Source organism: Manis pentadactyla, chromosome 10, assembly GCF_030020395.1.
Source record: "Manis pentadactyla isolate mManPen7 chromosome 10, mManPen7.hap1, whole genome shotgun sequence".
Taxonomy (NCBI): Eukaryota; Metazoa; Chordata; class Mammalia; order Pholidota; family Manidae; genus Manis; species Manis pentadactyla.
Window position 1 is genome coordinate 88,912,519 of NC_080028.1, and position 17,939 is coordinate 88,930,457.

Consider the following 17,939-nt stretch of genomic DNA (forward strand, 5'->3'; position numbering starts at 1 on the left):
GAAGTTCTGCCTCCCCTGTGGTTTAGATAAGGAAACAGAGGCTCAGCAAGGTGGAGTGATTTGTCCAAAGTAAGGATCTGAGTCCAGGTCTACCTGACAAAGCCCCGCCCTGGCCTCTTCATTTGCCACCTGGCTCCTTTACCCAGGTAGAGGTATTTCAGAGGTTCCTTACAGAATGGGGCTTCGTCATCATTACTCCTTTTCCATTTCATGTCCAATGAAATCACACTATATCTGGAAGTTGAACAGAAGTGCAGCAAGATCTGTGTGTGAGCCCTTTCAAGACACATCCCCCAAATGTTGTCCCTAAATGGAATACCAGCTGTCATATTTTTCTAGACATTCTGACAACATGCATGGCAGAGGGAAGTAAAGCAAAATCATCAACTGGGGAATAAATAGTTTCTCTGAAAGTCATGGCAGAGCTGCTCTGCCCATTCAATGCCTCGGTATGATGGACAAGGGAAACAAATGTCAAGGGAGGTGACATGGGCCAGGTAGCCCCAGAAGCATCACTGTGCAGATGTGTGGGTTCTGTCCCCGGCCCTGTGTAGACTAGCTGCACGACCTTGGGAAAGTTATTTTAACTCTCTGAGCCTAATTTTCTTCATCAGTCCCATGCCAGGACAAGACAATGATGGCCACACTCACATTAAAAAGTTTCTAGGCTCAGTGGGAGGTCAGATAAAATTTGCAGCCAAATCCAAGGTCTCCAACTTAACCATCCATGCTGAAATCACAACGGTCCTATTGGAGTGACAGACACATACCTGGATGGGGAGACTTACCCCATCACCTGGCCATTCAGGTTGGGTATTTCAGGACCATCCAAATGAAAATGGCATGCTATGTCATCTACGCCATCTGCTCCTGGCTCTCCTGGTGCTACGGCTTTCCTGAAATAGCACACAGGTGTTACCTGTGTCTCCTTGGGTAGATGTAGGAGGTTAAGGTGTAGCTGAGGTCCACAGCAGGTGATAAGACAGGAGACAGTTTACAAAGAGATTTGGGACATCAGAAGAAAAAGGAATTTTCTATTATTTGGGTACCTTTCATAGCAAACCCATAGGAATGTTTTCTGGAGCCATGAGTGAGGAATTGAGATTCTGAGAAGCAGGATAGAGATCTGGAAAGCTGTTTTTGCTAAATAGATATGCTGTCAAGAACTGGGGCTCTGCACGCTGGGCAGGCCTGGCTTAAAACCCTGCCTCACCACACAGTAGGCCACTTGAGTGAGGCACTTAAATAAATATTGAGAGCTTAATTATCTTCATGTGTGAAATGGGGCTCCTGTAATGCTCTACCTCATACAGTTCTTGGGAGGATTAAATGAGGTAACACATGAGAATATTTCATATACTGTGTAACATGTTGGTAAGTGCTCAAAACACACAGAAAAACCAAAACAGCTATCTTATTGTTTTTGTTTCTGTTTTCCCTGGAGACATTGTGGAATACATACTTCTGGGATTCCACATCATTGAAGGACAGAACCAGGACCACATTTACAGAGTCTGAACCTTCCTTTTGACACATTCGTTCCGTAAGTCAGGTCATTGCCCAGCAATGGAGTTTCCGAGAGTCTTGGTCAAGACTACTTTGGTTTCAAGTTACAGAAACTCAATGGATAACCCCTTCAACTTAAATGCCCTGGCTGAAATTAGAAGGGAAGTCAAAGGGATGAATTTCGGCTGACTGGACTGGAAGAGAATCCCAACATACATATTCCCTCCCTGTCCCATCCCCACTCACTCACTCTCGCTCCCTCTGTCCTCCTTTCTTCTCTGTTGGCTTCCTTCTTAGGCAGGTTGTCTCTCCCTGAGGTGACAGGATTCCCTGTCAAGATTCATGTCCATTCCAAGAAGGAGTTCTGGTAAAACCTGGTTGGCCCATGTGCCTGCCCCTGGACTAAGCCAAGAGCTTGGGGTGCTCTGCCTGGCCAATCTGGTTTGTTACAGTGGGAAAGGAGAAGCCCCAGATTGAGAGTTCCACTAGTTAGAGAGGTGCAGAGCCCCAACCCAAAAGATGAATTTTGTTACAAGAATGGCAAGGACTGGTAGAAAGGCCAGAAAAACACCTGGCCACCATACTAAAGGTCCATAATAGGGCCCTCAAAGCCAGACACAGCTGTCCATCGGAGATAATTTTGTGATGGAGAGGGTATCACCTCCCATCCAACAAGGGGAGTCAGTCCCTCTCCCTCTTCACAAAAACACCATAAAACATACCAGCCTCACTCCTGTTCCTTTAGAGGCTGCATCCTTCATCTCTACCCCCAGCTGTTAATTGGGTGACATTTCTGATATCCCTGATCTTTGGAAAGTTTTCTTTCAAAAGCTCTCAATTAATTCCACTTTAGGCTAGTTTCAGAGACTCATGAAGTGTTAGACCTAGAAGGATCACAGAGCAGTAATAGCTCCCAGATCTGGCAGCTCTGGCTTTCTGTGGGAATCACCTAAGCTGGATTTTGTATAATTTTGTTTTTTAATATTCCTGAACCCCAAACTCCCTGCCAGACATATCCCTTACATAGGTCTGTGTTGGAACAATTAATCAGAATGGTTGTGATTCTGATCTGCTTCATTTGGGACCTAGTGTCTCTGTAGACACGTAGCCCCATTTCCAAGAGACAGAAGCCAGAGGCTTATGAACCCATTATATGCAGGGCCACCCAGCTGGTCAGGGGGAAAATCTGTGCAAACTCATGTTTCCAGGAGAAAATCTGAGAGCTGCTGCTGCCTGTCATTTGCCAAGTGGAGCAGTGTGATCTCTGTTAGAAAGAGAAGCAGACAGCTCTGACTGTCTCTAGAGTGTATGAACCGGGGAGCTGGGAATCTGTCAGTGCTTGGAGCTTGCTAACAAGCTTCCTGTAAAACAGGATACACCACTTGTATGTCCTCTGAGTCAACCTCCTCCAACTCACATGTCATTCCCATGTACTGTCTGGGCTTCCACTTGTCAAATATGACATTAGAAAGAGAGCTTGAGACCTAATGGGAAGAAAGATGTAGGAAAACTTGTTAGCAGCATGACCCATTCCTGCCATTTTCAGTGTTAAGTAGGATCCAGAAAGGAAGTTTCCTTGAAGAGTTACCCTATGACCCAGCAATCTGACTCCAAGATTTGTACCCAAGAGAACTGAGAACATGCCCTCACAAAACCTTGTACAAGAATGTTCATAGCAGCCTTATTCATAATAGCCAAAAAATGGATACAACCCAAGTGTCCATCACCTGGTGAACAGATAAACAAAATGTGGCACAGCCATTCAATGGAATATTATTCAGCTACAAAAAGAAACCAAGTACTGATACGTGCTATAGCGCAAATGAACCTGCACCATATTATGCTGAGTGAAAGACACCAGACACAAAAGGCCCCACAGTATATGATTCCATTTTCACGCAATGCCCCGAATAGGTAAATCCATGGAGAAAGTGAGCAGATTAGTGATTGCCAGGAGCTGCGGGGGTGAAGAGAGGTTGAGGGGAACAAGGAATGACTTCAGTGTGTGGGGCATTCTTTTTAGGATGATGAAAACATTCTGGAATTAGATGGTGGTAATAGTTGCACAACATTGTGAACATACGAAATGCCACTGAATTGTACACTCTAGAAGGGAGCATTTTATGGTATGTGAATTCTATCTCAATTAAAAATAAATATTAAGAGCTAAACCATTTAAAAAATAAAAAGATCAGGCCCTTTGAGAGCAGAATATTCAGGAGAAGCCTTATGAGAAAGTGAACTTGGGTTAGAACCAGAAGACATAAGAGGAAAGGTGAGCAGTCCCCCCTAGCAGAAAGAACAGTGTGAACAGCACTGTGGAGTCTTGTGCAAAGAACAGCAAGAAGACCTGTGTGGCTGAAGGGGAGGGGAGGCGTGGTGGTCTGGGGCAGTGGTGGGAAGGGGAGAAGAGGTTTCCTGTGGTCCTACCTGCTGAGCTTAGGAACTGGATGCAATGTGCTTCTCGCAGCACAAGGGCCTCTGCAGGGAGCTCTTGGTAGTAGTCACAATGTTTTAGGAAGGTAAGCCAGTTGCCATTCTGGATGAATTAGGAAAGAGACTAAAGCAAATGTTTGAGATGTTCAACCCTGTGCTCGAAGGTGCAGGGTACAGAAGAAAAACAAGCAGGACTTTCCTCCAGCCCTCAGGGTATACAAGAAGGAAACTGCATTTCTCTAGCAATTCACAGATGGACATAACTTTCACTTTTTTTTTTAATTAGTTCATTGATCTTTGAAATAACTCTTGAGTTTAACATCAGTTATCATTAGCTCCTTTTACAGGAAGAGAAACTGAGGTGGAAGTTCCATTACTTGCCCAAGGCTGCTCCTAAGTGGCAGTTAGAAGAAGCCATATTTTCTCCTAGTCCAATAGTCCCACTGGGAGCATAGAAGCTGAGAATATATGTACACAAATATAGTACAATCCAAGTATACAATAACCACAGGCAGGCCTTAATTAGCAACAAACACACTGATTAGTGCTAGGTTATATTGTGTCAGCCAGAAGACATGTTCAAAGCACATTGTCTTTGGATCTTTCTATTGTGAAGTGAAAGATCAAGAAGAGAAACTTTGTGCAGAAGTTTTGAACCTGAATATTAGAATCAGGCTCAAACCCCACCTCCATCCACCACTTGGCAAATGACCTTAGTTAGATTCCATTCCTTGGGGCTTTGGGCCCTTCTCCTACCAAATGAGGATCACACAGCCAGCTCACCAAGGACTGCCACTCCTCAATGCTGTCATGACATATATAAAGCCATAACGAACCCAGCCCACTGAGGGGATTACAGGGGAGTTTTTTAAAGTCTTATAAAAGGGAATTAACACTCACTGGGCACAAACAATATTGCAGTACCTTTATATGTCCTTAATCTTCAGAGCAGGGTAAGTCTTATTACCCTCATTTTATAGGAGAGGAAATTGAGGCCCTGGAAATTACCTAGCCCAGGGTCACACAGCTAAGATGTGGGATCATCGTGATTCAGGTTTGGGTCTGGCTTTCAAATCCTTTCTCACTCTGCCACACACATTATGGTGATGTGAGAGCTGGATGTAAAAGGTTCTCATCAAGGCACAAAGCCTAAATTACAGATTCAAAAACTGGTCTGTTTCAGAGTTGCCTGGGAATGTCCTGGAAGCCCCAACGGTTTACAGGACTTGGGTTTGGATTTAGATTTGCATGGCCTCAAGTACAACTGTTCAGTCTCCAGGCCTTTCCTCCTTCCTTATCTTCCTTTTCGTACTGCTCTGAAGGATTTTGAGATCAAAGATTCAGCTTTCCTGGGGGGATAATCCTGTTGCCTCTAACGTTTTCTTCTGAGTGTCCTTCACAAAGAAGGGCTTCAGCAAAAAATTTCTCCCTCGGTTCAGTTACCCAATTTCTCTTTTGCTTAAGCTTTCACCAGCCCTCAGGGTGGAAAGGTAGATGACTGCCTTCAGAAGTATTTTTATGCTGAGGAGCAGCCCAGCATAAATTAGCCAGTCCTCAGTAAGTGTTAGATGCACTACTTCCACATCCGCCTTTTATTTTCTGCTTCCACCCTTTCCTTCTTAAACGCCACCTCCTTTTTCCTTCCTGAGAGCTGGCATCTATTTACATTTGTCCGCTCTCGGGGGAGGCGCATCTCCACACCGTGGAAATTTTCTTCCACCAGGCAAGTGCTTATAAGTTCTTGAAACCAGACACATCAGCAAGTAAAGAACTGAACCAAAAATGCTTTTAATCACCCAGGGGAAGCAAGAGCCCAGTGGATCCAGAAGGACTAAAGGTAGCAAGGAAGACCTATGAAATGGTGGCAGGAATAACCACACAGCATTGGCGAGCCTGCTGAGAGCTAACTGTGCTGGGGGGGACTGGGTCTCTGTAAAGAGTGGCTGGCTTGCTGGACAGACCTTCCTGGTTGATGTAACTTTTAAATGCCCCTTGACAAGCCCCTGAGACTCCTTCTCTCAGGGAATTTTGTTTGCCTCTGGATTTCACCAGCTTCCTACTTCTTCCCTGTTATTTCCTGGGATTTATAGCAGCCACAGAATGTCACAGGTGAGAGGTTCTTGAAAATGAACATTTTTTTTAGGTTCTTTGAGGGCATGTGGACCCTACCTTGACCTTTTTCTTTTGCCTTCTTTCCTGTAGAGAGAGAGTGATTTAAAAGTAAATTGCATTTCTTTTTTTCCCCTCTTAATCTAGTCTGATGGTGGTTTGCAAAGATATAATGTCAGACAGAAGGACCCACTTTTCAGAGTGGACGGTAAGCTGAAAATGTTCTGTCCTGGCATTGGGTTTCATAACATCTGAATCTAAATAGACATCTCCCCCAATACACACCACCCTGATGTCCCTAACACACACACACACACAGACGCCCCTTGTCCCTAGCAACTCAAGGTGCATCAGATTCTTTGCCCCACCCAGGCCTACTGAATCAAAATCTCTGAGGGTGGGGCCCAGCAATTCTCTAATCACCTGGAGATCTTATTAAGACACAAATTCCCGGCCTCTACCCCGAGAGATTTTGATTCAGTAATTCTGCAGTGGGGCTCAAGAATTCACTTTTAGACCAAACTCCCTGCTGATCTGATTCTCACCAGTGAGTAGCTCTGGTGTAGGTAGCTTCCTTCCTGCCTCCAGGGCACAGATTTCTCCCATAAGCTAAGTGGTAAACTGTGGGCAAGATCACTGCCAGGCAGGGGAGGAGGTGTGGACAAAAAGGAAAAGGGAAAGAAACTCTGGCTTGGGAAGTAGTGCCTGGGAAAGAGCTCAGCACCCTTGATCAAAGCTTTTCTTTCTTGTGTCCTTTCCCTGTTTCTGGCCCATGTTAGGAATACTAATTAATGTCTTCTGATGGGTTCTCATAGGCCTTATAAAAGTGGTGGTGTAGGATGTGGCCTAACAAAAGGAATAAGAGAATGCAAGCCCAAGGCCCAAGGTCAGACCCCTGGGGCTGCAGGATCTGGGGCCACAGTTACACCGCCTCCAGGAAGTCTGAGATTTGTGCCTCCCTGCTTCACACTGGTCCTGTCCACAAACAATGTGGCCCCACTTCTCAGACTTCAGCACACTCCAGGATCACCTAGTTAAACACAGATCACTGGCCCCACCCCGAAAGTCTCTGATTCAGTAGATCTGTGGTGGGGCCTGGCCTGAGAATCCGCACTTTTAAGGAGCTCCTGAGCCCCCACTGTAGACCCACTGGTGTTGTGCATATCTGAAATAACACCTAAAGTCACTTAGAGTCATTTCAGCCAGCAGCCACCCAAGAACCTTTATGGAAAAGGTAAGTTGCTTCCAGCCTGGTGAGAAAATATAGGGAAGCATCTGAATATCGCTCTATGAGTAACAGCTGCCTTAGAAAGGAGCCAGGCAGTTCCACAGAAACAGATGCATTAATGCCTCGATGATGCCTTTTGTGAAACTCACTCTGAAATGCTGCCAATTTTCGTGCTCAGAAAGTCACTGTCACTCTGTTGTATCTGGGAGTTTACGCCTTACTCTGAACATCACATGGCCATGGTTCTTGTTACAGAGGTTTCACTGTGTTGTACCATTTGCCAGAGACGTGATGTTCAGTGTCCTTCCAGGGGGGATCTCAGAAATGCTTGTGGGCTTGAGTGGCCAGTCTTCATGCCCTCGACTGGACTCGGGCTTGTTGGGCACGAGGCCAGCCCGTCTCACCATGTCATTTCTCTCTTCTCCCCCTGTACTCCCCCCCACCATGTCTCCTTGCCCTCTGCTCCCCACCCGCAGTGCATTCCCAGAAGCAGAACAGACAGACCTGCGTGCGGAAGAGCCTCATCTGCGCCTTCGCCATGGCCTTCATCATAAGTGTCATGCTGATCGCGGCCAACCAGATCCTTCGGAGCGGCATGGAGTAGCCGCTCCCGCGGCGTCCCAGCTCACGCGCATGTGCATGCTCCGTGGGCAGACTTCCTCCACCGTGCGGACGGTGCAGACTTGGACCGTTCAGCCAAGAACCCAAGATTGTGGTGCAACTAGTATTGCAGACCCACTTCATCTCCTAAGCAGGGACACAAAAGGGCTGTCTTAAATGCTTTAATGGTTTTGTTTCCTAATGCAATAAATAGCCAGGAGTTCCGAATGATTGCTCAACCACCTGTAGGAACTCTGAAGAGAAAACTTCCATTTCGTCTCGGAATTCCAATGGCCATCCAGGTTGGTGGTGTGAGAGAGCAAGAGAGAAGCGTGACCGCACAGTCACCTCCACACCCCATCCTTCAACCCAGGGGTCAACTGGAGACTCCCGCTGAGGGAACCCTCAGTCCCAACAGGCCGACTTCTGGGCTGCTGCAGAGGGGCCTTTCCTTCCCACCCTGGCTTTCTTCCTTCACCAGTGGAGTCCCCTGAGGCGTGAAGGGAAAGCCATCGAATGGGGTCTGTGAGTCGCACCTCCTTCGCTTCCGTTCTTACTGCCTTTTCTACAGGACTCGTGTTGGCAGAGTTGGGGAGCTCTCGGTCTCCACCGGCACTTGGCTTTCTGTTCCTAGGGCCCATTACGCACCAGCATTTTGGAATCTGCAGAGAGCTTTCCTCCCAGCTTTGCCGCCTGTGCTGCCATTAGAGAAAAAAGAAGCATACGGTGGGCATCTCTGTAACACAAACACATAGATGTGTATATTTGGCTTCTTCACGTGTGACATCATTCTGTCCTAATTGCCCTCTGTGGTTATAAGCTTGTCCTCTGACAGGCGTTCCTGCCTCCTCCGGGCGGCAGGTAGTTTGGGAGACAGGGAGGGACCAGTAGTGGGGAGGGGTTGCAGCCTACATCCCAGTTACCTGGCCAGGGCGATGGAACCCAAACACATCTCCGTGCTGGAAGACCTCTGTAAGTTAAGGTCCTTGCTCATCTTACCTTCTTCTCACCTTTAAATTTACTTTGTTAATTAGTCTTCCCCAGATAAAAAGAGGAATACAATCCAACATGGAAAGATGGAAAGATCAAACTACTGTAGTTTGCATAACAACTTACTTCCGGTAGTCAGATTCTGCAACTGACTCATTTTCATGAGAAAAGCATGTTCATAAGCTTGGCCACCAGGACAGGTTACTGACTTCTGCTTGCAGACTTCTCCTGGGGAAGGGAACTGAATCCCATATACTGTTTTCAGCACCGTTTCAAGTCTATTCCCGACTTTTTCCTAGATGCCACATTGGTCACCACTAGTAATTCAAGCTTGCATAGTCTAATTAGCCAATAATCTTTCAGTGTAATATTTCCCTCTGTACTTTTCCAAGCTCAGGTCTTTATTTCTGTAGTGGAATTGTCTTGCTCCTCTTTCTTTCGATTGCTTCTTAAAGCTACATTCTTTTCTTCTCTCCCTTTCCCCCTGTCTTCCAGTATTAAGGAGCCAGAATCTTTCCTTTCTGCCTGCAGCTGGGAAGGCGTGCAGCGTGCAGCATGGTGTGTGTCCCTGAACCCCTCCTCAAGCCTCCCGCCCTCGTGGGCTTTCTCCCTGCTTCCTTCTCGGACTTGGAGCATCCAAGTCTCAGTTAGGGTCTTCTTCCAATTCACTTCTGCAAGCACTTTGGGCAATAGTCTGGGGGCAATTGGAGACACTTCCCCACTGTGGAGGACCACACATATTCCTGATGAGCACAAGTCAAACTAGGGTTTGAGCCATAGTACAGAGGAGGGAGCAGGTATAAGTTCCTGAGAGCCTGGGGTGTGGAGAGCCCCTCTGCCAGGGGTCCCACACATCTAAGCCAAGGAAGGCAGCAGCTTGCCTGTCCCTCTTGTCCACCCACCCTGCCACAGTCCAGACTGCATGTCTGTCTCTCTTCTCTCTTCCCTTGCCTGACTCACCCTGGTCCATCAGGATTGGAACTCTAAATGAGAACAGATTCAAATGCAGAACAGGAACACATAGAGCAAGGTCATCGTTAGTTTCCCCCCAAAGCACTTTGCCCTCCCTCTCTCATCTGCACTTGGGTGGGAGGGACCTCCTGAACTAGTAAGACCATGTCTTCCTGGGGAGAGGTGCAAGACCCTAATACTGAAGAAATCCCCCAGGGATGACTCCTCAAGGACCCTGCCCCATGGAACAGACTGGAGCACTGCAAGTGGGGCAGGGCTGTGGGGCATAAACTGAGTACTTCCTCAGAGGCTACTTTTCTGCAAGTTTTTGGGCTTCCCACTGGAGGATGGGACCTGGAAGTGTATGAGGTCTAGACTTCACTGGGAGAGAAACTCACACTGGGCAGGGGTGGAGATTAAAAGGGGTTCTGGGAATAGCCTGTTCCCCACAAGGCCTCAGCAGTTTTTCCCTACAGAGGACCCCTTTCCTCTCCCAATGACCAGAAGCCAGCCTGTTCTGGCCAGGAGGAAATCTAGGAGAGTATCCCTTGTGGGTGCTGCTAGGGAGAGAGGGCCATAAGGAAGCCACAGAACTCTCTCTGATGGGTCAGAAGTTAATGTCCCACCATGGTGAGTGCACCTGGCACCCAGGGTCTGAGCTGTGTGAAGACAGCAAGGGCTCGTGGCATTACTGAGACCTTGGGAGCTAAACAGCTGTCTCTCTGGCTTGTCCCCTGGCTGTTCTGCTGAGACAATCTGTCAAAGGTGTTGGGCTTCTCTGAAACGCTTAAGATGCTGGCTTCCGGCAGCCCCACCCCAAGTCCCATCCACATCTGTGCTTCTCTGGGGCCCCACACCAGGTAGCACCCTTGCCCACAGAGGTTATGATGCTCAGAGATAAAAACTCCAGAAGTCTTGGTCCCCCATGCCCAAAATGTGCTCTGTGGCCCTGGATAGAGGTGGTCTCTGCAGAAACCACAAGAGAGGAGCCCCTCACTCTGTCCTCCTGGATGGTAGACATGGAAGTCTGTTTTGGGGTGGCTGAATGACTGCTGGCAAACTGAACTTGGTTCATTCGTGTGGCAGAAACAGGTGCCCCCCAGGTAGCATCAGTTATAATCAAGAAGGCATTTTGCTTGGGAGACAAGGGATCCAGTCCCCAATCTCCTTGGCCCCCAAAGAAGCTGCCTCCCATCACTCCAGAAGCAGACAGAGCCCCCAAACAGGATCCAGCATGGGAACTATTATCAGTGGCTTCCAGAATGTGCGTGGGTCCCATGTGACCAATCAGTAAAAAAGGATGTTGCCGTGGCAACCCTTGAATTCCACCCTGAGTTTGCCAAGGCACACAAAAATAGGGAACATTTTCTTAAAGAACACTTGGGTTCTGCCTGATTGCAACCTGATTCGCTGCATCCGTATCCTGCTGGTGGTGGAAATTACCCTCAAAAAAATCTGGTGATTTCTCTGCCTTTCCCTCTTCTGTTTGAACCTCTCCTTCCATTTGCTCAGGAGAACAGGAGCTACCTGTGAGCTGGATTTCCCACTCCACCTCCTCCCCCATCCCCTAATGCCTAGAGCAAGTACCCCTTAATCTGGGCAAAAAGGCAGAAATGTCATCTGGAAGGCAAAATGTATTTTAAGTCTCAATCTTCAAAAGCATCTGTTTGCCTGTTGAGAGGCTCTCCCACAAGCCAGAAATGTGAACTGAAGTGAACTGAAGTTTACATGTGGTCTTAGGCAAGCCCAGTGGTTTCAGAAGTTTCTAGGTGTTTTTATTTGCAGAGGACAAGATGTACACTTTGAATCTTCTTTCTTGATACCCACTCCTGTCTTAAATTTCACATGACAAATGGTCTACTATCTTGCAGATAGATAAATGAGAGATGGCCAGCTTGTTTTGACAGTAATGCTCTCCCGGCCTCCCATCCACAGAATCATAAAACAATGTATTATCTAAGAACTAGGAGAGAGAAATTTATCTCTTATTCCAAATGCCTTCTCTAGGCCTAGGTCCAGACTCAGGTCATAAATCAAACAGAGATACTCTTAACCCATGGCTGGCAGCATCCCTGGGTCCTTATGATGGCATGACTGGAAGAGTAAGGCTGGGGGTGGCTGGTCTGGCCATGTGTGGCTGCAGGTGATGATACCTTGTTCCACTGTACCCTTGCTCTCCATCCCCACAGAAGCTGCTGAGCTCTTCTCCCAGCTGGAGGTCTCAAGTCATACTGGGTCATTTGATTGCACTATTTCTCCAAAGGTTCATAATGATGGTGTTTTTCACCCCGCTCCACTGAGATATGGGGAGGATCTGGAACCCCCTTGCAAGGGGGGCCCTGTTTTCCCATGATGATGCAAATGGCATTTAGATGATGCAAAGTCTAAGCTTTTAGGCTTTGGCACATACTAGTTGTATTCCCAGGACTGCCTGGAGAGCATCTGTCTTAATGACCTCGGATCAGAACTTTCTCGTTGGACTCTTCAGTAATCCTCACAGGACTGAGAGTCCATAACCTTAAGGCCTTGCCATAGCCATCCTCCCTTACCACCTCACTGTTCAACCTCCTCAGAAAGGGAAAAAAGAATATCTATCAGAAGTAGAAAAGAAACATCATTCAGCAGCTAGGGTTTTCAATTTGCATTATTTACAGTGATGGCAAAATAGAGAAAGATTTGGGCTGCCTGTCATAGACCCTGTCTCCATGACAATTTAAATGTCAGAACTGTTCAGCTTCACTTCATACTTCCTTTGACTAAGTTGCTCAGGGGACTGTCCTCAGCAGCGTGGCCTTGCCAAAGACACTTGGTTTGGAGAAATAAGGTCAAGTACACAGATCAGCCAAGCATTTTTCAGTATCCTGTGCTCATTGCTAACACACATGGTCATTTTAACAGCTACGGTTTCTACTTAATATTGGTTTGGGACCCTCTTTGTATGGTCTCAGGGGACATGATAACAATGCTCGAAAAGTCTATGTGGCAAAATTAATTTGATTGATAGATGGCCACAAGGAATCAGGTTTTGACAGTCCCACAAAGATTAGAAAGTCCTCTGAAACTAGAAAAGACTTGCCAAACCTTCTGCCCCTGCCCCTACCTTGGGTAACTCATCAGCTGAGCGCCCATGCTGGGCAGAGCCCTTGTGCACCTTGTTCCCTTCAGCAAAAGGGTTGGCTTTCAAGCCAGTGCTTCCCTCACTGTTAGAAGTTATTGTCCAAATGAAAGGGATGCAGAATCTGGAATTTTCCAGTGGAATAGAGGAACAGGCTAATTAGGAAGAAGTGTTCCAGGTAACGCAAAATTCAAGAGTGAGAGTGCTCCATCCTTGCACCTGAGAGAGAAAAGGTTATTTAAAGGACTGCAGAGGCTGGTCTCTGAATGTTTTCCCTGTATATCTGGCCTACTTTGGTAACATACCGGGGACTGAGAGCCAGGGGATTGCTGCCCATCAACCTGTTCCCAGTGACAGGCTTGGTGAACTTCAAGAGAAGACTGGTAGCTCACCTTTCCTTGGGGGATGCTGACATCAGTCAAGCCCAAAACGCCTCTCCCAGGGCCCTCAGAATTCCCGAATGGAGGCCAGGAGAGCAGATCTTAGAACCAGCTTTGTGGGCATCACTGCCAGCTGGGATGGGTGCAGGAAGCAGGACCTTAGGTGCCTCTACCACCCCTGCCCGCAGCCAGATGATTTTGAGTGACTTCATTTCCCAGCCTCAGGTGTCTCATCTCTAAAGCAAGAGGAAAGGTAAACCAGCTGACCCAGGAAAGCCCTCCCACTGTGACTCAGTCTGAAACAAGTCCAAGCGAATGTCCACACTTGAAAGCATCCTTCTTTCGCCCATGATTGCATGAGGGACTGGCAGTTTCTTTTTTAACACAGGACCCCAGAGGCAGTTGTAATGAAGTAACTCTTTGGGTGTCCACTGTCTAAAGATGAAACAATGCAAATTGGTGTACATCAAGTGTGTCTTGCAGGGAAGAGTTTCACTTCCTCCCTAAGGTCTTGTTGATCCAAGGAAGCATCAAAGATAGGCTTTGTGTCCTAGTCTTAGCCAGTGTGAAAATTAAGGGGATTCAATCACCTTGCCACAGCTTGGGTGAATCAGAATACATGAAAAAGTAGAGTGAAACAAAGCCACATTCCAGGAAGAGATGCTTGTTTCTCCATCTGAGAAAGCCTAGCTGGAAGCCACTGAATAAAGAGCACAACTTAGTCATTTCATTCCTTCCTTTCTACCTGGCCACTGGAACAGCAGTTCCGGCATAGGTGGTAGTCATCTGTAATTATTTGTAGCACTGCAAAAGGCAGAGAGTCACGCTTTCTGGTGATTGTCAGGAATTAGATTAGCAGTCCTAGGAGCCCAGCCACCTGCAATCATCCTTTAGATGGCTGATGTGTGATGCCGAGCACAGGTGCTGTTTCAGATGCCACCAGCCATGATGGGGCTGAGAGGGGAGATTGGCTGCAGGATCCACAAAAGTCTCTGGACCTTCTGCCCCACAACACTGTAAAACCCTAGGCTTCTGTCCTTTTCTCTCTTCCAGGAGTAGACTGAGGTCCCAGGCATTGTTTTTATACAACCCTGCTGTTCTTCCCTGGAAAGACCTAGATTGGCCAGGAAAGGGCCCTCCCTGCTCCTGGTGGAAATTTATATAAGCCAGTGTCTCTCAGTTCTCTCCAAGAAAAATAAAAATACATTCTTGCTTTCTGACCTGCAAATTAGGTTTCAGGGTTCCTTGAGTGGCTTTTCAGTGGGGTTTGATTTTCTTCACCAATTCTGAATCCAGAAAGCAGCTGTTTCTCCAAGGACTAACCAAGGACCTTGGAGGGAAATCAGACTCAGAAAGCCTGGTAAGGCAGTGGGTTGGCAAACTGTCATCTGTTGGGGATGCAGAGGTCACTGGACTTGAGATGTGAGTGGTTTCTTAGAGCACAACAGGAAATGGCTGGATGCAGATCAGAGCAGAGCTATGGACTCTGACGACCAGGCTAACTGGAGCTTGGCAATGCTCATATCCAGAATGTTCCACTACGTCTCAAATACTGGGTCACAATCTTCCCATTTACCTCATTCACGTTCCTTTTCTTTTTTCATTCAGTATTAGTTGATGATTTCCACTATTAAAAGATGAGAGAGTCAACAGACTAGTCAAATGAAAATCTTTATATAAAATGTAAATATGAATATAAATTAACTTGGCATGCAACTTACTGATCCAATGAAGTATATATTATTAATATGTTATCTTCGTGTATAAAGGAACACTGACTGCCATATTTACCAGATGCTTTCTCTAACCAAATTTGTCTGTAAATATATAATCTGTATAAAAAAGAGTCTAATTTACCATTATTTATGCAATAGAAAAATAATAAAAGTTTTTTTTCTTTTGAGGAGACATTTGGTTCATTACCTGTGGTATGATTTGCAAATGGGTCACGAAATTCATTCCTGTGACACTGAAGGGCAACTGGATCTATCTGTTGGGCCAACAGTCCCACATCCCCCTCTTCCAAGAAGCAACTGGAAAAGCAGCCAGGATTTGGTTGTGTGGTGGGGCTTTGGAGGGGAGTGATTGACAGAAGGGGAAATAAGCTGACTACAGAGCATATGGTGAGAAGCAGGAAGCATCTTCTGGCTGGGAGCAGACATTATAATTAAGAAAACTTTGCAGACATGCAAGCTAATGGTGTCATCCTTTTGGGATTCCATTTGCCAAACCTTCCCAGCATTAGCATTCAAGCATTGCATAACTTCCACTGAAGTTTCAGAGCTTATAATGCTATTTGAGCTTCTCAGTCATAGAAAAAGACACCCATTCCCTTACATCAATAAAGAAACAAAGGACACCAAAAAATTAAGTGACTTGATTAAGGACACTAGCTGAGATCCTGTCTGAATTTGGCCCAGAATGTTGGCCTCCTATCTCCAAGCACCACGAACTTATTTAATATTTTCTTCCCTTTTCTAAAACATTATCACAGATCTTCCCAAATATCTCGTATTCAAGCCAAAAATTTGGGTAGAATCTCCAAGTCTCCCAGGAGACCTGTTGTGAAATGCTGCATTTTACACACCTTCTCAGGGGAAACTTGTGGGGTAAAATCACTAAGCATTTGTTATTGTTTAAAAATTCTAAAAATAGAGTGTTCTTTGCATAAAGCACATGTTTTTCTCTTTGTGTAAAGGGGGCCTCTGGCAAATTCCAGGGAGATAATGACTGAGATTTTATTCTCTCTGATCTGAGTTTTAAGAATTTTATTTTTTATTATAAAAGAATATTTAGTCATGAATATTCATTCTCCTGGGGTCCTTACCCCAGCAGGAGGTGTCCTGCAGGACAAAAGGCCCACCAGGAGACTGATGCCAGAATTCAATGTCTCTGACCTCTGACCACAGAAATAATGAAGCTTGAAAACTCGTGCCCAGTGTCAGCCCAAACCAGATAATACCCAAGGTAAAACAAAGCTTTCCCTGAAGATATGAACATACCTTTGAATCCTATTGGGATTTTTCCATAATTTTGGTGGTATGTGAATTAATTTCAAAGGCTTTTCTTTCAGATAAATGTTTGTCTACGGCCTAGCCATGTGCACCATTAGAAAGCTGTGCCCATCTTCTGCCAATTCTGGAATGTCTATATGTAGCAAGTAGCTTGGCCTTGACTGGCAAAAGACTGGTGCCTGGGCTGACACAGGACCTGAGGCCATGTTTCCACGCCTATCTTACACACTCTAGTTTTATTTCAACCCAATCACCAGCAGCAGGAAGCAGCTGTGCTCCAGCCTATTCCACTAAGCACCCCCAGGTCCTAGGGCAGTGCACGTGGAGCCATGCTCCAGTTCCCAAGCTTAGGCCCATGTGTGGCCAGAGGCTCTTCCGGCTTGGGAGTCCTGCAGCTGTGCTCAGAGCTGGCCAGGACCCCACTCTCACATCTGAATTTCCTAGGATAAGGGAGGAAGATACAGCTGCCTCACTGCAGAAGAGTTCCTAGGCTACACCTAGTACCTAAGATGGTATGCTGGCTACACCCTGGGGGGCTCTCATAGCCTGTGTCCCCCACTCTCTCGCCATCTTTCTTCTGTGCTCTCAGGACAGTTTGAAGTCAGCGGAGCTCCAGAAACCTCTTCAGGGCAGTGGTTCTCAGGCCAGGTTGCACATGGGAATTGCCTGGGGAGCTTTAAAAAAATACCAAGTCTTGGCCCTGCCACAGACACTCAGATTTCATTGCCCTGGAGACAGCCTGGGCAGCGGGGGTGGGGGTGGGGGTTTCTCACTAATGAGGTGATGAATCAGGGGGGAGAATTAGGAGGGTGAGCTCCTACTCTCTCAGGTTTGGGTGATTTCTGGAGAAGCATGCTTCTCTTTTTAGCACAGTGGTTCTCAAAGTGTGGTCCCTCACCTAGAACCTGGGAACTGGTTCGAAATTCATAGTCAGGCCATACCCCCAGCCTACAGAATCAGAGATGCTGGAGGTGGGACACAGCAACATCCCTCCAGGGGACTGGGATGCACCCTCAAGTTTGAGGATCTCTGTCTTAGTAACACTGTATTTCATAGTAATGGACATTGGGATCAGCATATAATTATGATTATTATCATAATCAACAGGTGCTTTATTTCTGCAAAGATGCCTGGGCCTCCCTGGAGACCTATGGGATCAGAACCTCAGGTGGTAGGGGTTACTGGAGGAACTCCAGGCATGTTTGGAAGGGAGCTCAGGAGTGACCCCACAGTAATGCTTCTAGCTCCTCAGTGCTGGGAGCTGTTTCCCGGGGGTGTTCTCCAGGCTGTCACCTGCCCTTGTAGCCCATATCATGTAAGCATGGCAGCAAAGACCAGTGTGGGGCTACAGAGACTTCTGCTATCTCTGCCAGGGAGCTTTCTGTGGCTTTAAACCAGGGGCTTGCGATGGTCTCTCCTGCCTTTCCGATGTCAAAGCCATGGCTGCCAGGCTGTGTCTAGGAAGCAAAGGGGTGGGATACAGTATGCAAAATAAATTACATTCCCCCACTCCTTGTTTTCCCTGAGATTAATCTGGACAATAGCAGAGCAAAACTGAACATAAAGGACTGAACTGTCTGGTATGTGAATTATATCTCAATAAAGCTGTT

The 17,939-nt window shown here is 46.7% G+C and overlaps 1 protein-coding gene across 2 annotated transcripts in view; it reads left to right on the top strand.

Annotated features, from left to right (window-relative positions):
- Positions 1-11,447, top strand: part of CALN1 (calneuron 1) — a 636,055-nt gene extending 624,608 nt beyond the window's left edge. For both annotated transcript variants that reach the window (XM_036907892.2, XM_036907894.2), the window contains one exon: positions 7,756-11,447. In XM_036907892.2, the coding sequence (XP_036763787.2) occupies positions 7,756-7,883 (128 nt within the window). In that variant the 3' untranslated portion in view covers positions 7,884-11,447. The remainder of the gene's footprint in view (positions 1-7,755) is intronic.
- The last annotated feature ends 6,492 nt before the right edge of the window (positions 11,448-17,939 follow it).